The 24,589-nt window shown below is 38.2% G+C and overlaps 1 protein-coding gene and 1 long non-coding RNA gene across 19 annotated transcripts in view; both read left to right on the top strand.

Moving 5' to 3' along the window:
- plekha6 (pleckstrin homology domain containing A6) overlaps positions 1-24,589 on the top strand; it is a 141,550-nt gene that overhangs the window by 97,884 nt on the left and 19,077 nt on the right. For 11 of the 18 annotated variants that reach the window (XR_015096359.1, XM_086087823.1, XM_086087824.1 and 8 more), the window contains 11 exons: positions 1,297-1,821; positions 4,826-5,306; positions 6,831-6,917; positions 11,043-11,096; positions 12,268-12,348; positions 17,819-17,887; positions 18,412-18,492; positions 19,930-20,079; positions 20,252-20,347; positions 21,509-21,620; positions 21,703-21,842. Coding sequence is in view for 17 of the 18 variants with exons in the window: in XM_086087823.1 (XP_085943949.1) it covers positions 1,297-1,821; positions 4,826-5,306; positions 6,831-6,917; positions 11,043-11,096; positions 12,268-12,348; positions 17,819-17,887; positions 18,412-18,492; positions 19,930-20,079; positions 20,252-20,347; positions 21,509-21,620; positions 21,703-21,842 (1,876 nt within the window). In the remaining variant the exon portion in view is untranslated. The remainder of the gene's footprint in view (positions 1-1,296; positions 1,822-4,825; positions 5,307-6,830; positions 6,918-11,042; positions 11,097-12,267; positions 12,349-17,818; positions 17,888-18,411; positions 18,493-19,929; positions 20,080-20,251; positions 20,348-21,508; positions 21,621-21,702; positions 21,843-24,589) is intronic. The other 7 variants (XM_086087838.1, XM_086087834.1, XM_086087828.1 and 4 more) reach the window with 6 other exon arrangements.
- Positions 12,357-14,438, top strand: LOC147166735 (uncharacterized). The gene is made up of 2 exons (XR_015096360.1): positions 12,357-13,389; positions 13,473-14,438. It is a non-coding gene; the product is annotated as an uncharacterized LOC147166735 (long non-coding RNA).

Genomic DNA, 24,589 nt, shown 5'->3' with positions numbered 1-24,589 from the left:
AACAAAAACATATCAATAAGTTCTGATTTGGCTTAATTTGAATTTCAAATGGAACAAAGAGTCCTTGCAATGTTGAATCACAACCTATTACTTTCCAGCAAACCATGACTTGCCTTGCTTAGGTACCCAGCCATAGCAAATACTGTATAGGACATTTACTATTAGCTTGTAATTGAACGTTTCATATAACAATACATTTTTTAGTCAGGACAATCGCGGGCAGAGTTTGATAAATCAGAAACTTTCTTTCTGGAGTTTCGATGTTGTCCCCATGACATTTTGACCAGGAAGTGGAGTGAGGGGACAACAAAACACAGCCTAAACGTACTACTAGTGGTGCAACAGATCACAATAGTCATGGTTCGGATCACAAATTTATCGGATCGCTTTTCGGATGAGCAAAAAAAATAATAAAATAAAAATAGTACTTTGTCTTCATTTATTTTGTAAAACGCTTTTGCCCATTAAAAAAAAATCAACTCAAAATGTATTTTTAGGATTTAGGAACACAACTTTAAGTGCAATATGAGGCAGACACATTCTTATTTTATACTTTCGGGGTGGCATTGTGATAATGTTGGTAGAAACTATGTATTTTCAATAAAAACCTCGATATGTAAGCCAACACGTCGAAAAAGGAAGTCAAGCTAGCAGTTAGGCCGCCACGCAGACCGACTTCAAAGTAAAAGCCCACTAAGGGTATTTGCAATGTTGCAGTATTATTTGGAACGCTTTATTTTGAAATTATCCTCAGCGTAGGAAATGTCTTGTGTGGCCTTGATAGTCCGTGTTTGTGTGACGTATGGTGGAAGTGACGTCAAAGTCGAGCAGTATTTTGTCTAATTACTGCAACCTAGAAGCTTGGCATGCAACTAAATAAGCTTAGAAATTACCTTCTCCGTTTTTGTGTGTGTTTATGTGGAGATGTTTTTTTAAACAGACGAGGCAGTGTTGATGGACTTTTTTTCCTACACGGGGAGGGGGGAAATATTCGGTTTTAAAAATACCCTGCTACATGTGTAAAAAGCCTCAATTGAAAGCTGCCTGCGGCTCACAGTTACAAAACTGAAATGGCTTTGCAGCCCACTAGATGGCGGTCGCGAACCAAGCCAATGGTTAAGAATCACTTCTCTTGAGTGTACTAAGTGTAGCCTACCTCTCGACTCAAAGTCCACTGTTCTCCAGCTCACCTATGACCCTAATGAGGGCAAATGGCATAGAAATAGAATATAATGCACGTGTATATGTAGTATAATGAAATGTATTTATATTAATCTCTTTTTTTTTTCTTGTTAGATCAAACACGGCTGTCACAGCAGACCAGGCCATGATTACTGGAGACACTGACCCGCAAATAGAACCTAAACAACAGACCGCACTAAACAAAAATGACAATGGTGTAGACAATTTGGAAACGCCCCCGCTGTCAGCTCCTTGTTCTGGTCATGACACAGTGAAAAACAACAGCAGACAAGGAGACCGTGGAGGAAAAAGTGAAGATGAAGGTGGAGGGCCTGACTGTGGCCATGCTCAAACAAAACACAATCCAAATGGTTGGAGTAATCATTTCCCCCCCAACGCCATTACCCAAAACTACAACAGTAAACCCCCTCAATCTCAAAGTCACAGCACTTGTACACCTCAAAGACAACAAGAAGGCAACAATGACGCAAGGGAACAGCACCAGAATGTGGTGCTGAGGAGGGGATTTGTTCCCAGAACTGCCCCTGAGAGAGTGGCCCAAAGGAAAAGCTCAATGGCACAGCTGCAGCATTGGGTCAATCAGCGGCGGGTCATGGTGTCCCAGGAGGACATCAACAGGTAGTTAGAATCATAAATATGGCGATATGTGACTTTTAAAACTTCTAAATCATTTACCGGCCATATATAACACTGGTTAAAAGCAAATTTTGATCAGAGATAGTTTTATGTGTCCCTAAACTGAGAGATACTTGGCTACTGGTGTGAAGGGCTACCAGTTTGATACAACTTTATCATATTTTATTATTTGGATACAATCAGCAATCAGGATAGAAAGTCGACCACAAAAACTGTCCGACACAAAAATTGTTGCCTTGTAACAGGCAATTACTGAGAAATTGCTAGAATCAATCGATAGGATAAGCAATTCTAAAAATATTTTTCCCTAATTGTTAAGAACTAATGGCATTTATCTATGTGAAAACACCAATCGTGTTCATGATTTCTCACAATACTTATGAAACAGATAAATATATGTGACACTTTATTTCTATAACTCTCTTACATGGTTTACATTTTAAATAATCATTTAAAACACACTTAGTATTTATATTGCAAGAAATATCCGAGAATAATCATCATTTAGCCATTTAGAGATCCAACAAATTATTTCTTCAAAATAAAAATTGTTAAAAATTCCTCAATTATTAGATTATAGTATTCTTCAAATTATGCTGAAAGCTCACAATAAAACTTTACCAATCAATATTTTTGAAATATTTGAAATAAGAGAAAGCCATGCAGTATAAGTTAAAAGGAACAGATAGATATATTTAAAAAAAAAAAAAAGATGAAGAAGAAGGAAAAAAACCAAGATTCAGGACTAGACTCAAGGAACATTGTGTTTCTGCAAAATAAATCAGTTTATGGAACAATTTGAATAAAGAAAGCCAAAAAAAATCCAACTCAAACATCACATTTTAAAGTATAATTAAATCCAGCTTGTTAAAGAAATATGAAATAGGTTAATTATATTTGATCATTATGTCAATATCATTAACAGTTTTCCTTTTTAAAGACAATAAGTTTTTTGTGTTAACCTCTTTTACTCGTATTAACCAATGTCAATTTTGTTGTTATGAACGTCAGTAGCTGAATTGTAAACTGAGAACTATAAAGTCATGTGACTGTGTGTGTGAGACCAGCTGTTATTTATTTATTTATTTATGTTGTTTTTAACTTACATTATTTTTTAACAGAATTCTGGGGAGAAATGGGGACTTGTCTTTATGGTCCATTTCATTCTTTATCTGTGACTTTTAGAATTATATTATATATATGCTTTGGTTTTATAAATGAATGAAATAGATGAAGAAAATGAAGAAAAAAAATCAAATCACAATTCAACACTCCTAGAAAATCACAATGCCCCTTCACCTGGGAATATTTTTATTTATGTGGTCCTTTTTTGGGGGCGGGCTACCTAAAATTGGTGTTGACTAATTTTTCAGTTAGCGATGTTGTGCTGAGTAATCTGTACTGAGTTTCTGTCGCTAATGCACAATTAATACACTTCATAATGTCAAATATGCTTGAATTGACATTTGCAGACAATAATAGTCTTGGGAGACAGAGCCTTTGCCGCTGCTGCCCCCACCCTCATTTGAAAACTTCAAAACACACCTGTTCAAATGGGCTTTTATTTGATCCTGCTGTCCATTATTGGTGTATTGTCTATGTCATCATCTTAAAGTGTCTGAATAAGCGCTATATAAATTTGATGTATTATTATTATCATCATATTGCATTGTCTTCTGCTACTGCGTGAAATCCTCTTTATCAATCTACCGGATTAAAATAAGGGTTATATCGCAACGGGTTTTAATGTTTGACAAATAAAAAACTAAACTTCCAGATCTAAAACTTCTTCCACATACACAATATCACAATTTCTCTTAAATATTGTTCACAAACCAGTCTAAATCTGTGATAGTGAGCACTTCTCCTTTGCCGATATAAGCCATCCCACCAGTTCTGACTGGGGACCCAGAAAACTAGTAGTTTTTCACAAAACTGCACCTTTCAGAGTGGCCTTTTACTGTGGGAAGTCTAATAGGCTCGACACACGAGAGGCGACAAGTGACAGCGAAATACGTATCTCGTCGCCTCCCAGATCTCAACACATATAAGCAGCCGCGACGTTACATCAGATTTGATTGCCTATTAAATTGGAGGGACTCTAAACATTTTAATTTTAAACACAAACGTTTTACTACAGTACGTAATTCCAGTATGAAGATCGATCCATTTCCTATATAATTGTATTATTATTATTATTATTATTATTATTATTATTATTATTATTATTATTATTATTATTATTATTATTATTATTATTATTATTATTAAATGAACCCTGTACTAACAAGCTCTCATGCACCGGCCTTTTTGTTGACGTCACGGAAATCATTGCATGAAGTATCGTACAAAATGATAGTTTTTTTTTTATGTATTTGTTTTTTTTAACAAAATGATAGTCGGATATTCACATACACAAATGTCGTGTGTCGCAGAAGGGGAGGCGGGAAGGCGATTTTCGCCTTGTCGCCCCGCTTCCATAGGAAATGAATTGAGAGCGAGCAACGTCGTCTCCCGTGTGCAGAGCCCATAAGGCACACCAGTGCCATGCCACACTGTCTAATCAGCATCTTGATACGGCACACCTGTGAGGTGGGATGGATTATCTCGACAAAAAGGAAGTGCTCACTATCACAGATTTAGAACAATATTTGAAAGAAATGGTGATATTGTATATGTGGAAGAAGTTTTAGATATTTTAGTTTATTGAGCAAAAATAGTGTTGCGTTTATATTTTTGTTGAGTATGTGACAAGTTGTTATGCTGTAGTCATATTTCATTAATTGTATGTGGGATTCAATTTCTATACCCTGCCAATAGATTAGGTGACCAAAGATATTTCTCAATGTGCAGTACTGATGCCTAATAGCTGGTTGAAAAACAATACCACATTCACCTAAAGATATGGCGAAGTGGTTTGCATATCGTCACTCAAAGACTAAAATTCAATCTGATTTTTATTTCCTTCTTTTTCCTGTTCTTCTAGTCCATCCCATTATTATCCAGCCAGCCAAGGGTTCAACTACTATGGCTACTCTGGTGACCCCCAGTATTTGGAGGAGTATGCGCTGTACCCACCAGGAATCCGGCCTGATAGCATTTGCTCTGTCTCTGCTGTGGGGGGATATGACCACCGCTGGACTATTGAGGAAAAGCGGCGCTCACTAAGGGATGGGCCTCACCAATTGAATGGTCCGCTGTCCCCCAGGGACTCTTGGGGACCACAGTACTACAGTGGAGTTGAGAAGTCTATGAGACGTCTTTCCATTCAGCCACGTTCCAGGTCTGTGCCCAGGTCACCATCCTTGTCCTCTGGGGGGGCCTACTCACCAGTATCACACAACTTTGCCTCACCGGCTCGATCACCATCTGCACGTTTTGACCGCTTTAAGGGGAGAATGAGGGATGACGTGATCTATGCTGATCCGTCTGTCTATAACCTAAGGAGGTCGCTCAGCTCGCCAAAGGTGAGATATGCATCACTATAATTTAGAAAAAATATATACTTAACTTTACAGCACAATTAACTCATTCACTCCCAGACATTTTTCACTTCGCTCCTGGCTGCTTTATTGGATTTTGACTGATTTTGCAAGGTCCACAGAATTTTGTGTTCTATTGCTATAAAAACATGGAACATACCATAAGAAAGATTACAGTCTTTTCTTTCATCAGGGAAAAAAGTATATTTGTATCTGTTTCCGTATTACAGCAATTAGCAATAGAATATAGCTAAGTTTAATCATTATTCACAAACCTGTTTAAAACAATGGGGAAAAGTGCTTGTTGCAACATGGCCCTGGTTGATCTCTTCTACTCTGCTGCCACCTACTGGCTGTTTTTTTTTGTAATAACTACCATTGCTTTAAGCGACCTCAGGTCAGTGGCTGCATCAAAGCATTCTGTATAGTAGAGCAACCCCCCCACCCCCCACTTCCATTTTGAGCTGAATGTAGTTGTTTTTTTTAAATGGGTAAAAGTGTTTTATAAAATAAATGAGGTTCTATTTAAAAAATAATAATAATTATGAAAATACCTCAAAGTGCAATTTAAAGCACATTCCTTTCCTTTAAACATGGAAAGTGAATTACAACGTAGCCTTGGTCCAGAATATGGAAAAATAATTCAAGTAAGCCAGTTACCAGCTGTCAAACTCATTTACAGCTATCAGCCAGACACTCGTTGGTAATGCTAACAGCTAGCCGCTAGCCACTTACGTCATAGACTTTTGCCGTATCATACAATGACGCCGTACTTAATTAGCGGTTTCTTAGTGCCCTAAATTAGCGATTAAATATGAGTTCAGGATAGCGTTGTGTTGATCGCAACTACAATGTCGATCAAAACTACAATAAAGAAAGCCTAAACGTCTAAAAGGGAAGTTGAGCTAGCCATTACGCCACAACATGGGTCAACTTCAAAGTAAAAGTGTACTAAGTCTATTTGCATTGCCCTCAATGTATTACTGTATTTGGTCAACTTTATTTTGAAGTTAGGCTTAGCATGTTACGTTGAATATGTTTCAGCTTCCTTGACATGTCTGAATGGTGTCCATTGTGAATACGAACTGTTGTCCCCCCACACCCACCAACCAATCCGCGGATCGTGGGCGATCCGAACCATGGGGCCTGATCCGAACCAACCACGGATGATTATCCGTTGCGCCACTAGTTTTTGGGAGTGCAAGACAAAGTATTAAAAAACATATTTATACATTTTGGGGTTTGAATGAGTTAACTAACGTTAGTTTGTAATTTTAGGTTGTAGTTTTAGAAGGGGAATGAACAATCAAAACGCACCATCAAAACAAATTAAATGTCAAATGTCTCTACTAAGTTTCCAGAAAAATGTTAAGTAACCATAGACGAAGATGAAAGAAAGGATGAAAGATTGATGTTGTGACCATTTCCACCTTTCCCTAGTCTAACATCCTTGCTGTCGTTCATGCCTCCATCTTACTCTTTCCTCATTATCGTATTCCCTTCCTTCAGTATGACTACTATGGCGATAGGAGGTCCATAAATCAAGGATTATACCACCACAACTACCCTGCATCCCCTTCCATCCACAATAAAATGGTATGTGCTGCAAATGTGCTGCAATGCATTTCAATCTACATAGCATAACAGAACATACAGAAATACTCATGTGGTGGTTAGGCCCATTATTTTGAATATAGGTAAGCTTTGTTTCGCAGCTATTAATAGTAAGTTGCTCTGTCATAGCTACCTGGGCATCAATTTCTTCCAGACATTCTCCTATTTCGTTCTATGCACTCAGTTTGAAATATGTTTGAGTGTGTGTGTGCGTGTGTGTGTACGTGTGTAAAAGTGCAATAATTTTGAGAGTGTTTAGCCCTTTTTACAATGCAATCTACAGTAACTGCTTACCAAGTTATGTGACACAGTGCACTATTTGTAGTAACTGGTGAGTCAGATGAGTTTCCAAGCATGCCAAACCATACTGGTGATGTGGTTTTTATTATTATTATTTATATTTTTTTTTTTTTGTGGGGTAAATTCTTCACAGTTATTTTTATATATATCATTTTATATCCATTTGATGTCATTGTAATACAACATGCCACCATAATTTGTTACAGTCTATGAAGCTTAACCAGTACAAAAGAGCTACGTGGATTCCGCAGACCACATGAATACACGCATAATAGAAATGTCAATCTAAGGCCCCTATCCCACTGAGTTGTGAGCGTTGCCAAACGTTGCCTTTCGCCAGAATTCGATAGGGTTCGCAATTGGTCGGAATATGTCGCATTTGTGTTCGGAGTTATGGGGTAAATCGGCAAAATTCTTTCCCATTAATAAATTCACTCTGACACCCATATACTACGGTGAGAGAGAGCTTGTGTTGAGGCAGAGCGCGCTGTTTGGAGAAGTGGGTCTCTGCCAGGAACAGCACACACATTGCAATCATATTTCAAAAACGAAAAACAAAAAGCTAGCTTGGAGAAATGTGTTGAACATGTTTTCTAATTTGTATGTAACTTGTTTTACAAGTGCTCAATGTGCCCCAGCCTGGGCTGCGCGGATATGAGTCAAACCGGTGATAAAACGCAACACACACACAGGTGACAGGTGCCCGGCCGCTACAGACACAAAACATTACGTCACTTTATGTCCAAAAAACAAAAAAACGGCTGATTGTCACCAAAATTTACGAGTATCCTACATGTGACATGTGATAATCATAGTCTGGAAATATTAGAATGAAACTCGCAATATTTTTGATAATATTCAAGCATTATTATGATGATTATGATGATTATGATGATTATTATGATTATTATTATTAGGCCTTCAATGGGCGGCAGCGCTTCCGTCTTAAATATAATCCAAAATATGGCTGCCTTCATTCGTTCTAATATTTTTAGACTATGATTAACACATGTACTCATATTTTGGGTACAACCAGTCACGGTTTTCTTTCATAATGCCACTGAGGACCGGTTGCGCACATGAAGGAATTGGCTGTGTTCCCCCCTTTCTTTCTCCAAGAAAGAAACCTACTTGACGACACCATACCCATTTTATAGCACAATTAGACCAGGAAATAAGTCCAAAATTAACACGCAAACGCCTCACGGATGACGATGACGTAACTGGACAAAAATGTCCAATAATTACAACTTCTAATAAAAAGGAAACAAAAAATAAGACTTTTTATCTGTTGTGTGGGTCAATTTCACTCAAATTTTAGGTTAATTCGCGCGTTGTCTCAAATGTCGGTTTTTCATCTCAAACACGTCGCAGATATGTCTCAAAATGACAGAGACGACAACCTCATATTTTGCTAATTCAACATTCCAATGCCAATGTTCGCAGTTCAGTGGGATAGGGGCTTTAGAGAAAGTAGATTGCATAATACCATAGTGCATTTTTTCGTAGTGATGGGAAAATGAAGCTTCAAGAAGCATGTGTGATATATATTTTTGTTTTTTTTGTTTTTTACTCCTCTAGATGGTGATCTAGGTGCAATGAAAACCAGTGTGCCATCTAGAGGAGTCAAAAAATATCACAATTGCTTTCTGAAGCATCATTTGTCCATCAGCCTAATGTAACAAGCACTTTTAATTTCTATGAATAGCAAAATATTATATATAATATAGAACAGATTTCTGTAGCTCAAAGCAACCTTTTTGTATGCATGTCCTAATTTCTACTAACAAAAATTACAATACCAATCAGACTGATGCTTTGTTTAAAGAGATAGTGTGTATTATTTAGGGCCGTCTAGTGGTGAACTAATAGGATGCAAAAAAATTTAAACACACACACTATGGTGCCTCAGAGACCACACTGCGCAAGGCTACCACCAATTACTACCAATTATTAATTGGAGTGAGCGAGTCAGCAGCTTTGCAAGCAGGAGCAGTGGGAGTGGCGAACAAGAGTGGTTTGCAAGAACTAGCTGGTGCAGTTAACAAGAGCGTCTAGTGGAAGAAGCTAGCAAAAGTTAGCGAGAGCAAAGCAGATGGAGAAAAGCGGCGGGAGCCCGAATCACAGGAATCAGCAACGACCACCTGCAGGCTCCAGCTGTGGAAGATATTAGCCAGTGGTCCTCAATTAGAAATGTAAAAGGTCTAGATTTATTTGTTTTTTTTAAGAAGTCATAGGTCCACAGCTCATGCGTGGTGGCAATTTGTTTGTGCCTTTTTAAAGGTCTTATTATTTTTATATAGGGATGGGCAAGTACCGATGCCAAGTATCGTCATTGGGCCTGGACACATTTCACGGTATCGGTACTCACGACGGATATCGATACTGGTATCGGTCCCTACTTTTGTGGCCGTCGTTTGGTCAGGAACTAAAGACTGAAATGGTTATTTTGCATTTATTGACCGCCATTAAGGGCTCTGGTACGATTCCGTTTTCAGTCTTCAGTTGTACTCAACAATATAATTAGCTTGGAAGTGCAGACACATCTTTGTATATTATATAGTATATCATCATTGACTACTGCACTGCTATGAGATGAATGACGAACAGAGAACGTGAAGAAAAAATATAATTGCCATTCATTTAAGCAATTTTAAGGACATTTGCTATAATTGAGATGGTCTTTAAAAAAATATCTCTGTCTGTTTTTAGTTTTTATTTTATGTATTATTATTATGTAATATTGAGGCACTTACTTGCTAATGTACGCACACATTGAGTTCCTCCTCATATTGACTCGGTTCACAAGCACATTACGTTTCCCTTTATCTGACCATTAGTGTGGATTTTAAACATAGAAGAGCCATAACATCCCTTATGAAAATTAAACTGCACTATAAAAAAAAAAAAAATTGCCACCACTGGGTGCTAGAACTGCACAAATGGAAATCAACCTGACTTTTTTAACAGCTGCTTATAATATCGTGACATGACAACGACGATATTGTGGCAGTTTTAATATCCCGATATCACGATATTGCCGTTCGTAATCGTAATCGTAAGCGTGCGCACGCACACGCACTCTCTCTCTTCTCTCTCGGCCAGTCTAACCTCACGTCAGTCACTCATTGTGGCATGCTTTTTTCTCTCTCCCTGGGTCAACAAAGAGGTGGTACACAGTCCGGATAGTGGGGTTTTTAAAATTAATGAATTATTAGTTCACCACAAGCAAAATTGTCTTCCTCAAATTAAGAAAAAAAAAAAGCTTCAGATGTTTACATGTACAGTAAATAAGTAAAATCTCTTTGGATTGTGGTTTTGCTTTGAGAATAGTTAATTCATAATCCTCTTTACAAAGCACAGTGTTGAGTTGTGTTCCTGCATGCCCCTATCCCATACATCAATCCATCTGTCAATTTCATTATGTCAATTTTGCTTGAGCTGTGGGACATAATTAACATTTCTCTCTCAGTCCAAACATATGGGCTCATTTTTATTGTCATTGTGGACTCCTTTACAAGTTATTATTGGCATGCATAAAATGGTGGTTACAAAACAGCCAAGTACTATACAACTGTCAACTATTTAGTCAGGTAAATAATCAATGTAAAAGTCAATATTGTTTTTGAACTACAGTAGAATAACACATTTGGAAGAAAACAAACAAACAAACAAAAAACATCTGTCCAATGAAGATGATTGGATGCTTTGTTTGCTCTGCTTGTGTCTGATCTAAAAATTGTCTGTCAATGCTGCATGTGTCTGTGTGTTCACCATATTTATCATTGTTGCTGCTGCTTGGTTCAGGACGACATATTAGATCTCCAGCTCCAACGCAACTTGGATTATTTAGACCAGCAGGTAGGCGCACACATCTGCATTGTTTGTGAAATCATGTCATACATGGTGTCTTTCACTGTAAATGCAGACATTGTCTATACTTCATGAAGCCATCACTTATTTCCGCTAATCTATTCTCAGGAGTTTTTGAACAAATTTAAAAGTTAGAGGTGTTACGGTTGCCTTGATACGACGGTGTATTAGGGCCACGTATAAATATATATTTTTAGAGAGTGGGGGCAATATTCCGAGAATAAAACTCGCAAATGTGCCACTTCATAAAGTCGCAAATTTGCCACTTTATAAAATGGGAAATTTGCAAGAAAAAAACTCGTTAATTTGCGATGTTATAAAGTGGCAAATATGCAACTTCATAAAGTGGCAAATTTGCGACTTTATAAAGTAGCAGATTTGCAAGAAAAAAACTCAGAAACTTACGCTACAGTATAATGTGTGGATTTGTTGGTGGTTAATGGGACACTATTTATCAAATGAAAAGGCAGGATGGAGATGGATTCATTCTTAAATTTAAACTTTACTCGTCATTCACCGCAGCTAGAGCGACAACACTTCCTGATACCCTATCAGCTGACTAACACTAACCAATCAGAAGCTAGCATACTTAAGGTAAATGCAAGTGTATGTCGGAGAGCAGCAGATTCGACACATTAAATTAGACACTTGTACAAAAAAAATACCAAAATGTATTAACGTGTAAATAATTCTGGAAACATAAATGTACAAGTAAATATACATTTTAACAAATTAACTTAAGTTCTTGATCCTCAGGGTGTGGACCTTCACAAAGCAAGGTGTCTTTGTCTCTGGCCGTACCCAACGCTTCAAAGAGTGAATGCTTAACATCGTATGGTTCATCTCTGCTAAAGCAATTACTATCTCTTTATTTGAAAACCCGACCAAAAAGTATTAGCACAAATACGCTATGTGTATTTCTCGTAAGTTCCTGAGATTCTTTCACACAAATCTGCCACTTTAAAACTTGCAAATTTATTATTTTTTTCTCGCAAATTTGTCACTTTATAAAGTGGCAGATGTGAGGTGTTTTTTTCTCTGAATATTGTCCCCGCCCTCTAAAAAATATATATTTAAACGTAGCCCTAATACGCCGTCGTACCTTCAAAACAAGGTTGTTGTGACTGTGAGGTGTTTTTAATTTGAGCTGAATCTTCAGGTGCTGGAGGGAAGCCAGTTAATTGGTATGGTTACCCGAAGGGTGGAGAAGTCCTCCTCTGCAGCAAAGCTCTGCATACAAGTAAGAGAGGAAAGAGAGCACAGCAGGGAGGCAGGCTTCAGATAGAAAATCAGCTTTGTTGAGCTTAACAAACCATCAACCAGACTGAATAACAACGTTGACACTATTTTGAAACTTGTACAAGCAACAGAATCAACTGTTTTCCTCATTCAAGGCAAAACTACAGCAATTCAGCAAATAATCCACTCTTCCCTAAGCCTGCCTCTCTTTTCGTCGTATTTTTGTCTGCATGCGGTGTTCTTCTCATAACGTCATGCTCATTTTTAATTTTTGTTATCCATCATTGTTAAACTTTTCTTGTCACCCGGTCAGTTCCTTGTTAGGTTGATATATGGATAGCTTTGTGAATCCAAAAAGTATGAACATTTTCAAGACTGTACAAGACTTTCAATATTATGACAATATCGTACCATCAGTAATCTTTTAGGGCATTTGCCTCATTTGTCTTTGTGAGGAGTCATTATGTATGGCCTATTTATGCTTTTTCAGGAGGATCGTGCAAAGAATTATGAGAGAAGACCTAATCTTAATTTAATCTCATACAGTTTGTAAAGAATTATCAGACCTTATGATACAATGCGTATCGTGATACATCCATCCATTCATTATCTACTTTTCCTTTATCCGGAGTCGGGTCGCGGGGGCAGCAGCTTTAGGAGGGACCAGGGTCCAGACTTCCCTTTCCCCAGCCACTTCAACCAGCTCCTCCGGCAGGATCCCAAGGCGTTCCCAGGCCAGCCGAGAGACATAGTCTCTTCACCGTGTCCTGGGTCGTCCACTGGGCCTCCCACCAGTAGGACATGCCTGAAACACCTCTCCAGGGAGGCATCTAGGAGGCATCCGAACCAGATGCCCTAGCCACCTCAACTGGTTCCTCTCCACACGTAGGAGCAGCGGCCTCGACCCTGAGTCGCTCCCGGATGACCGAACCCTTCACCCTATCTCTAAGAGCGAGCCCGGACACTGCGGAGGAAACTAATTTCGGCCGCTTGCATCCGGGATCTTGTTCTTTCGGTTACAACTTACAGCTCGTGACCATCGGTAAGGGTAGGAACGTAAATCGACCTTTTGGCTCAGTTCCTTCTTCACCACAACGGACTGATACAGAGTCTGCATCACTACAGAAGCTGCACCGATCCGCCTGTCGGTCTCCCGCTCCATCCTGCCCTCACTTGTGAACACGACCCCAAGATACTTGAACTCCTCCACTTGGGGTAAGATTTCATCCCCGACCCGGAGAGGGCACACCACCCTTTTCCGACTGAGGACCATGGTCTCGGATTTGGAGGTGCTGATCCTCATCCCAACCGCTTCACACTCTGCTGCGAACCGCTCCAGTGAGAGTTGGAGATCACAGCTTGATGAAGCCAACAGCACCACATCATCCGCAAAAAGCAGAGATGCAATGTTGCCTAGAAATTCTGTCCATAAAAGTTATGAACAGAATCGGTGACAAAGGGCAACCTTGGTGGAGTCTAACGCTCACTGGAAACGAATCCGAGTTACTGCCGGCAATGTGGACCAAACTCTGACACCGGTCATACAGCGACCGAACAGCTTATATCAGGGGGCTCAGTACCACGTACTCCTGAAGCACCCCGACAGGACTCCCCGAGGGACGCGGTCAAACGCCTTCTCGATGTATTGGGATACATATGTATCCCAATACATGGTCTTCGAGGTGATACGTATCGCGATATTTTACATTACTTTACATGCATTTTTTATTATAACAGCCACATGTATATCTAAATGATATGTTTATTATCCTGGATGGCAAAAACTTTTTTGTTAGCAGCTCATCTGGTTTACCACAAAGTGGCATGCCTGGTCTAAATGTGCACGCACTGCAAAGCAAGGAGCCCCTTTCACAGACACACAGGGAAACTTTACAAATAGGCATGGGCCAAAATGAGCAAAAATATTCAAGAATTAAAATTACAGCTCTAAAATGTTCTTATATGAAATATTTTGGGAAATAAAAACAGCATTTTTTTTCATAATTCTATTTTGTTTTTAAACAAAATATAGGAAAATTGGTACATTAAGAAACGTGTACCATGTTAAGTTTAAATAAAAAAGTAAATAAATGTTGAGTCTTCCTCTGTTTTAATTGTTTTTAGTAAGACACAGTGTCCAATCACTGGCGAGCTATATTTAGAACATACTTGAATTACTTGTGGGACACGTTGGCACCTACACAATGTACACATGTACACTTTTTTTTTAATTAAGTAAACTGAGAACATGTCTCTTTCCTCCGCTCCCCACCCTCCTCCTCCTCCTTGCACGTGCAGTTAATTGACTCGATTATTTTCAAAGAAGCTGTTCGTACAGCCCTGCGCAAGGAACACTTGACTGCCTATTTACAAATGAATGTGCAATATCGATTCTGACACGTGTATATCGTTACGTGTATTGTAAAGAGGTCCGCAACGATATACAGTGTTCCCTCATTTTCCGCTGGGGTTAGGTTCCAAAAAATACCCGCATTAAATGAAATCTGCAAACGAGTTTTATATTTATTATAAATGTTTTAGGGCTCTAAAACTGCTCACCACACAGTTTATACACTCTTCTCATCGAGGCATTTACATTTTCTCACATCTCTCTCTTGTTTAAGCATTCTCAATATTCAAACCTTGAATTTTGTTAAATAGGTACATTACTGTAAAAAAAAAAATGCATACAAAATTGCACTGAAAAAAATCTGTGATACAGCGAAACTGCGAAAAGTGAACCGCGTTATAGTGAGGGAACACTATTTTGCCGTATAAATTTTTTGAGCACACCCCTTCAAATGACATTATTCTGAGATGAGTCTCACTCTCTAAAGATTAGTTCTGCCCACAGGCTGTCTATGATGTGGGTATCAGGATCAATTATGACTGAATAGTTACAGAAAAAAAATATCGGCACCTTGTTGTAGTTGATTTCTCACCAACCCACAGCTCTAGAACGATGCAATTATACTCCATGCAATGTATCAGATTGCTAAAAACCCAAGCTAAACATTAAAACTATTTTCTTTGAGATTATGGCTCTGTCTTGTATGTTTGTGTGCGTATGTGTGCTTTAGACCTCTAATTCTAATTCCACCATGAAAAGATTACACATTTTATAAAAGCCCTTGTTTTGAGTTGTTGACCCGTATGCCTTTGCATGCATACACTCACACAAGTGCATACTGATGCTTTTTTTTCTCCCATGACATGATATACTGTATGTATTATAGATTACATCACAGCCACTTGTAACCAACTCCATGCTCATCTTGACTAATTTAATTATCCATCCATCTTACTTTACATATGGTCCACTCAAAGTGTTTTTGTATTGTTTTGTTGTGGTGATTGTTTCAGATAAAGTTGCTTTCCGTACTAGCATCAAGTACCCCGCAAAGTTTTGTAAATCATTTTTAACCACCAAACATGTTATATAACTCATTACATTTATTTTGTGTCAATAAATGTATTCTTAATTTGATGTTTGCAACAAAAACTTTTGCCATATTGACCACAATGCTATTTGAACAATGTGTATATTTTACAGTAATTTCTTAAACTGTCTGCTTTAATCAAGTTTATTGGTGGAATGTTAAAAATGTATTTACTAGTGTGGTTGTTTTTGTTGTTGTTGAAATGTAATGGGGAAACATTCCATATATATATATAGAGAGAGAGAGAGAGAGAGAGAGAGAGAGAGAGAGAGAGAGAGAGAGAGAGAGAGAGAGAGAGAGAGAGAGAGAGAGAGAGAGAGAGAGAGAGAGAGAGAGAAATTAAAATAATGGGTTTTGAAAAAAATTAAAGTATTTTAAATTTAAATATAATGTGAACATTAAATTGGAGACTATATGAAATTATTTAATGATTTACATACAGCAATGCCTTGTGATACAAGTTGAATTTGTTCTGTGACTACACTTTGTTTAGCCCCCCTTAATCCCCTAAAAACAAATTTTTGTGTTTATGTTTTTTTTTTTTAAGAAAAATACCACTCTATAATATTGTACTTTATAAAAACAGAGTTATAACAATATTAAATAGAATGTAAATGACAAAACCGTTTGTGCATCATGATTTAATGCTACAATTCAATTAAATGTGCTCCTCTTTTGGGTAGCCACCGGGGGAGCAGTAATGCAGACACAAACATAGAAAAATTGTTTTACAGTTTCAATAAGTGACTGTAAGATTTAGTATTATTCACTTCATACAGATCATAGAGAATAAAGAATATTTGCCTGTGAGTATAGCTATATAATCAGTTTATTTGTGTTGCTCTACCATTTGGGTTTAAAGGTCCTGTGCTTAAAGCAACACTAAGAAACTTTCAGTTTACGTTGATTACAGCGGTGCCATATGGGCAAAAGCGGTAATGTTATGCCTGAAGGAAGATCACATTTCCCGTGCATTGTGCATTGTGTGCATTGTGCATTGTGTCGTTTTTTAGCTCACGGCAACAATGTTGATCCTTGACTGTCCTTTTATCTGGGTAGCTTCCCTTTTTCGTTTTGATCTCCTCGGACAAAACTTTTCCGTTGTTTTGCAGCTTCTGCCAGGAAAGCAGTAATCGTGCAGCAACATTGAAATTGACTTCCATCTTTGTAACGAATGGCCATAAAGTAGTCAGCACATTTGTAGTTTTTTGTGTGGCAGTCTTCCTGCCATCTTCCTCAAAGTTGTTTAGTGCCAGTAAAAAATATACAGACCCCCTCAGGCCATGGCAAAGGTACTATTCAACTAGTTTTAAGTCGATGTTTCATCAGAAGAGATATGAAAATATTTTATTAAGGTTGAAAAGTTCTTTAGTGCTACTTTAAAGGCAATTGATGCTAATTGATAGCACGTCAAAGGTGTTTTCCATGTATGTTGTATGTTAATATTACCGTAAGCTAACAGAGCCTTTATATAGGCACTTATCTGATTGTTTTAAAACACAAAACTTGTAATTCTCTTTCTTTTATATGTAGTGTGACAGTAAACCTCAACTGGGATAGGCATTATGCTAGCGTCATACCGAATGCAAAGTATTGCTTCTCCTTGTGTGAGGTGGGGCTCCTCCTTTTTCTCTGACAGACAAAAAAGAAAAGAAAAGAAAAGTTTGAACATTGCTAGTCAATGAAATGGCTGGTGGTTGTGCTAAAAATTTGGCTAACTAAATGCTATCTTGGTTCCCAGTTCAACATCTGTATACAAGTCAATGCACTCACCAGATACCACCAACTTGCTCATCCAAGCCTGCTCCCTTTTGGCTCAATTCTGTGCTGCATAGCTTTCGTATCTCGAACAATCTTAAATTAAGTAACTTGTATCTCAAGGCACCGCTGAGCTTTGGTTTAAAAAGTAGAAAATAGTTCCCACATTGCAATTTTTCTATTTGTTTAACGCAGCATCCCAGCGTTATGGAACCACGGTTATTATGAAAGCCTTCCTTTGTGTTGAGTATTTTAATATCTTTGTTTTCACAGGTGCCTCCATTCCATGATGTCTACAGAGAGTTACACCCAACACTGAAACTAAATGAAATGGAAACAAGTGTAAGTGACATCACTTTCGCTCTATAAATGAGCTTGCACATTTTCAAATACAGTTTTATGGGCAAAACTGCACTCAATGGGCAGTTTTGGGGTACCAGGCCTTAAAATGAAAATGGAATAATACACAGTTGGTCCCGCTGTATTAACCAGGTTTCCAAGAAAAATATGTCAGTATGTGTCTGTAGTAATGTTCTCAATTCATTCAGAGGAGAAATTCTACTATCAGAGGTTAGTGATGTATAACTTAATTATATAATAATTTTAGTTCGCGTGAAAGGTTTTCATAAAGATGAGTAAAGATACTAGGCTTGGCTGCTTATGTTTTTTTATTAATTAATTAATAGATATGTCTCAGTATTATCCATCTCTACACAACAGTACATACTGTGTTGTGTTGTGTGCGTGCGTGCGTGCGTGTGTGTGTGTGGGGGGGGGGGTGTGTGTGTGTATTTGACAATATTCTACAATTGTATTCATGACAGTTTTTGTTTTGTTTTGTTTTGTTGGCATGATGTCTTACGCAGAAACTCTTGGGTCGGCTGTGTGAACAGAACCACATTGTGAAAGATCACGAAGCAGTTGTCCACAGATTGCGAATTGACAAGGTAAACAACGAGCACAATTATTTTCTTATATAATGCTGTAAGTTGTAACACATAACAATGTTCAATAATTAACTGTTTTCTCAATTTTTTAAGTGTGTGGAAAACATAAAACATAAAACAAGTACAGTACATAAATATTCTCACTGAATGTTCACTTTCGCCCATTGTTAGACATGGCCGAGATGTCTTTGTCCCACATGCAAGTGGTTTCAAATAAATAGGTGTTCGGGATTTGGGTTAGATGAGTAAAACAAAGGAGGAAAACAAAAATACAAAACAAAAATTTACTTAAATTTCCCCTAACACTTTACACTGCATATTTCTTACCATTTTTAAATAAAACCTTTTTAGCTATCCATATGTTATTATTATTATTTTATTATTTCTGACTGGGTTGTTCAACAGGATCTTTGATAGTGAGAAGATGGCTGAGGAATGGAGGAGAAGTGTGCTGGTGCCCATTTTTAAGAACCAGGGAGACGTGCAGAGTTGTGGCAACTACAAAGGAATAAAGCTGTTGAGCCACACAATTAAGCTATGGGAAAGAGTAGTTGAAGCTAGACTGAGGGCTGAGGTGAACATTTGTGAGCAGCAGTATGGTTTCATGTCCAAAAAAAAGAGTACCACAGATGCAGTATTTGCTTTGAGGATGTTGATAGAGAAGTACAGAGAAGGTCAGAAGGAGCTGCAAAGTTTATGACAGGGTGCCCAGAGAGGAACTGTGGTTTTGTATGAGGAAGTCTGGAGTGGCAGAGAAGTATGTTCAAGTGGTGCATGACATGTATGAGGGTGTGCTGTAGGTGTGACGGAGGAGTTCAAAGTGGAGGTGGGACTACATCAGGGATCAGCTCTGAGCCCCTTCTTATTCGCTATGGCAATGGACAGGATGACATACGAGGTTAGACAAGAATCTCCATGGACTATGATGTTTGCAGATGACATTGTGATCTGTAGTGAGAGCAGGGAACAGGTGGAGGAGAAGCTACAGGCGTGGAGGTTTGCCCTGGAAAGGAGAGGAATGAAGGTTAGCCGTAGCAAGACGGAGTACCTGTGTGTGAATGGGAGGGACCCAATTAAAAGAGTGAGGTTACAGGGAGAAGAGACCAGGAAGGTGGAGGAGTTTAAGTATTTATGGTCAACAGTCCAGAGCAATGGAGAGTGTGGAAAAGAAGTGAAGAAGCGTGTGCAGGCAGGCTGAAACGGTGTAGAAAAGTGTCAGGTGTGATGTGTGATCTAGAGGAAGACCAAAGAGGAGATTTATGGATGTAGTTAAAGAGGATATGAAGGTAGTTGGTGTGAGAGCAGAGGGTGCAGAGGACAGAGTTAGATGGAGGCAACTTATTCACTGTGGCGACCCCTGAGGGGAAAAGCCAGGAGGAAAAGAAGAAGAAGAATCCATATGTTAACATCATGTTGCGTTGTGGTTGCTGTTTACAGGACAGCCTCGAGGAGGCGTTGGTGGCTACTCATCAGGAAATGGAGAAGTACCATAACCAGCCTGTGGTCATGGAAAAGCTACATATCAAAAAGGAAACCTTACAAAACCAGCTAATCAACATTAGAGGGGAGCTTTCCCAGGCCTCAAATGTAAGACGAACCCAACATGCCAGACAGTTTATTTCACACAATAGTTTGTTTTGAAACATTCCAAAGTTCAGGAATTGTTTTCATCATTGTCATATGAATGCTGCAATGAAGAATCAATGCCCCAGCTTCATAAACAATGCAACCAGAGAGTGACCATAAACTGTACTTACAGGCTTTAACTACCACTCGTATGGAATTTGAAGCATTAGAGGATGAGGCCCACGCCATTCATGGAGATCTATGGGAACAACTTAATGCAGGTGTCCAGGTAATTGGTAAACCCTTCTGGTTTAATTTTTCAGATGTCCTTTTTGTGGGGCTGTTCATTTGCTTTTATTCAGTATCGTTTATTCAATATTGTACACAATTAACTCATTCACTCCCAGCCATTTTCACTGAAGTAACCCCCTTCGCTCCCGGCTCTTTTACTTGATTTTGACTGATTTTGCAAGGCCCACAGAATACTGTGTTCTATTGCTATAAAAACATGGAACCTACCATAAGAAAGATTACAGTCTCTTCTTTCATCAGGAAAAAAAGTATATTTGTATCTGTTTCCATTTTGCAGCAATTAGCTTTAGAATATAGTTAAGTTTTATCATTATTCACAAACCTGTTGAAAACACTGGCAAAAAGAAGTTGTTACAACATGGCCCTGGCTGATCTCTTATACTCTGCTGTCACCTGCTGGCCGTTTTTTGTAATAACTACCATTGTTTTAAGCTACCCCTTCATGTTGGAAGCTGTATCAAAGCCTTCTGCGTGCTCTAGCATTAAAAATAAAAATAAATAAATAAATGAAAACATTTATAAATACGTTTTTGGGCGCGAGGGACAAAGTATTAAAAATGTGTCAAGTTCAGTCATCCTAGAACATTTAATAAACAGCAGACAAGGTAGGAAGACAAGAGACAAGAGATGTGCTCAGCTTCAATCTCCTACCGCTCTTAAACTCATTCTCCCGAGCCCTCTCTTTTTATTTTTTTACAGGGCGTTCCCTAGTTACAAAGCCGTTGGTTCTCTAAATGGGAGGGTGGCACACAGCAACAACATTGAAACCATCACGAATATGAGTCTTTTTGCAGATAAAAAATAATGTAGACCTGTTTTTCTTCAGCACTGAAAGTTTCAACAGTCAAAGTTCAACAGTTCAATCGCAAAATGTTCCAGCCGCTATCTTGTGATAAGGGTACAGTTCTTGTTTTTGAAGCTGCAAGAGCATGACTTATGCTTTGCAATACTATAAGAGTAAATATTGGATAACTTATGTACATTTATTCTAACAAAATGTATTTATACGTGTTTGGGTTTGAATGAGTTATGTAATCCTTACAAATTGACACATGTAGTTTCACCACATTTTAAACCTCTTGTATGATAGTGTGATTATTTATTTTTGATTTGTTGTTGTTGTTGTTTTATGGGGCAGAGTGAATTGGTTCGAAAGCACATCCAGAAAGAGTTTTGGAGAGTCCAGGATGTATTAGAGGGCCTACACAAGAATCACTCATCCAGAGGCACTGATACAGCAAAGCACAAAGGTATCAATCAAAAATAACATGATGTGGTTAACTACAACTGCTAATGTCTCAGTCTGACCTTTCTCACTCTATTCGTCTGCAGTGGCCAGTGGTGCTTCAGGCTCCTTTAGCACCAATAGTCCAGCCAGTCCCCTCAGCTCAATAAGCATCACCAGCCCTCTCAGCCCTTACTCCCCAGTGCCTGGCTCCCAGGTCTCCCCCTCTAAACAGCTGGGCCCGGAGGTAAGCACCGGAAACACCCAGCAAGGGGTCAACCCTTTTTCAACACCTGCCTCACACTCTAGAACTAGAAATATACCTAAACCTCGTCCCAAATCTTGTATGCCTCAATTCAACACTGAAACCAGGCCCAAATCAAGACCAAAAAGTTATACAGAACCCAACAAAAGCATGAATGCAGAAAATATTAATAAAAATACCTGTGAAACCCATGAATTCACATTTCCTCGTTCTGCCCTAGTTTTGCAGAGTCTTAACGAGTCCATGGGTAGATTGGATACTGTGATTGAGGAAACGGATCAAAGTATCGCATGCAGAACCAACTCACACATTAGCAAATTTATAAACCCTTCCAAGAACACAGTTATTGACTTTCTCCAAGTACAATGCCAGGACACTACTTCCAATCAACATTCCGTTTTGGAACAAGCCCACATGCAACACCAAAATTTTGGTTGGTTGACCTCAAATATTTGCAGCCAAGAGGTCAAGGTTGGCCAAAGAAAAGATGTATTTCCTGATTCCATCTGTGCATCTCCCTTGTTAGTGGGATATCCAAATGGTCAAAGAAACCTCCTATCCAACAGGCATTTTTCTATGCCTGAATCACAGATCCTGCTTTTCCAAGACATCTTTCAAACTAATGTGTTAGCATCATGCCATGGAACGGATATCCCAATTTCATATTTTACAAGTGATCAACCTGAAACTCAGCACCACCAACAACTATTCCATTCAACATGTAATGCTAGTATGGATGCTAATATGCTCACTCTCCCCTATAATCAAACTGAACATCACACTGATCCAATGATTTGTATGGTAACACAATCTGATTCACCCAGTCAACTTTCAGACAAAGTTTTTATGCAAACTCATCTTTAGAAAAGTATTTAGCCTAATTATTCTTAGAGTAGATTCTGATCAGTTATTCCGATCACATTCCATCTTTGACAAAAAGAAAAAGAAAAAAAAGCATACCATTCAACTACCGTTCTCTTGTATTGGGTATATGTAATATCAACCCATGAAATGGGAACCATTAACAAATTCACACATTGCATCTTCAAAGAGAGTAAGTCATTTTCAATATTTTAGATTGGTTACTAATTCATAAAAAGGACACAAGTATAGATTTTTTGAAAAATATAAAATTTACCAAAATGTGACTTATGAGTTTTCAGCCTGATGCATTGCAATATGATAATGCACAACGCAAATTCACTTCATACGAGCTGCTGTAAAAATGCAGAATAAGTAATTTTCCGGGCTGAAACAGACCAGTCAGCAAATGGTGTTGGCCGACCTATCCTGACAATGATTTCTTGAAAAATCTACATTGAAAAGGAATGTTTAATCATGAATTGACATTGGCCCTCCAAAAACAAGTACATTTATTTAATTCAACCAATAATGGGATGGAAAAATGCAGACGTTACTCTAAGATAGCTAACAATTCTTGGTTGGTGAATCTGAAAATTGAAGTTTAAAAAACAAAACTGTGTTATGTGCCATGGGCAAGTACTTATGTCAGTGACGACCCTTGGCAGGAAGGTGAGCAGCCAAGAGAATAGCTATTATGAGGATAATAGAATGTTGAAAATAAATAAACATAATTGAATTGAAGTTGTAAATATGCTAGGTCAGTGTGTCTGACTGCATACCATTATTATAAATGAATAGGAATTCGTTCAGGCAGGTTCAAATTATTTTGTAAGGTATTCAATGAAAAGGGAGCAGCACATTTGAAAGCTGCCTTTCCCAACTCTGTCCTGACCCTAGGAACTGTCATTTGTAGAATTTTTGAGAGCGCAAACCATTAAGCTATTGTTGTTGATGTAAATATGCATAAAGGTAAGAAGGGAGGAGCCCAATCATACATTTATAGATAAAACAAACCAGTGTGAGAATCTACGGATATACAGAGATGGATACTTCCCGACAGTATAAAGCGTACAATGGTGAACACGATTTCCACAACCAGTAATAAAACACAGAGCACAATGGTACACACTGTCCTATTTCTTCAGTTGTTGTGCTGATGCATTCATAAAAAGCAAATCACAATAGTCCAATAAATGTAAAAAAGTTGCCGAAAAATAAGATGAGTCCTTGCTGTAAAAGATAAAACTAAATATGTTCCTATAAAAGAACCCCAGTTTTAGCTTCAATTTTCAAACAAGGCCCTCAATATGTGACTTGAAAGACAGAGTTTGGTCAATATCAATACCTAAATATCTATAAGTAGGTACTATTTGAATTTCTGCTCCTTCACCAGTTTCAATCTTAGACAGACTTGAGGGTATCTGTTAACCATTTGAAAAAAATAATTCATTTAGATTAGTCTGGATTTAAAACTAGCTTTAATTGTGTTAAGTGAGGCTGCCCAACATCAAAAGCAGACTGTAAAGATGTAAAAGCTTGTTCAATTACCCTGGAAGAACAATAAATAACCGTGTCATCTGCATACAAATGGAAACAGGCATTTGCCACATTTTGACAAATATCATTAATATAAATAGAGAACAACAGTGGACCTGGAACCGATCCATGGGGGGGGGGACGCCTTTAGAAATATGTAAGTTGGGGGAGGACAATCCCGCAAAGTGTACTTGTTGCATTCTCTCAGACAAATAATTTGGGAACCAACCAACAGCAGTATCAGAAAGACCAATATAGGATATATATAAAGACCAATATAAAGACAAATTGCCTAATATTCCTATTAGGCAATATTCACAATGATTCCT

Source organism: Leptonotus elevatus, chromosome 10, assembly GCF_054856555.1.
Source record: "Leptonotus elevatus isolate MCC_2025b chromosome 10, RoL_Lele_1.0, whole genome shotgun sequence".
Lineage (NCBI taxonomy): Eukaryota > Metazoa > Chordata > Actinopteri > Syngnathiformes > Syngnathidae > Leptonotus > Leptonotus elevatus.
Note: the sequence above shows the minus strand (reverse complement) of the source record. Positions and strands in the feature narration are given on the sequence as shown.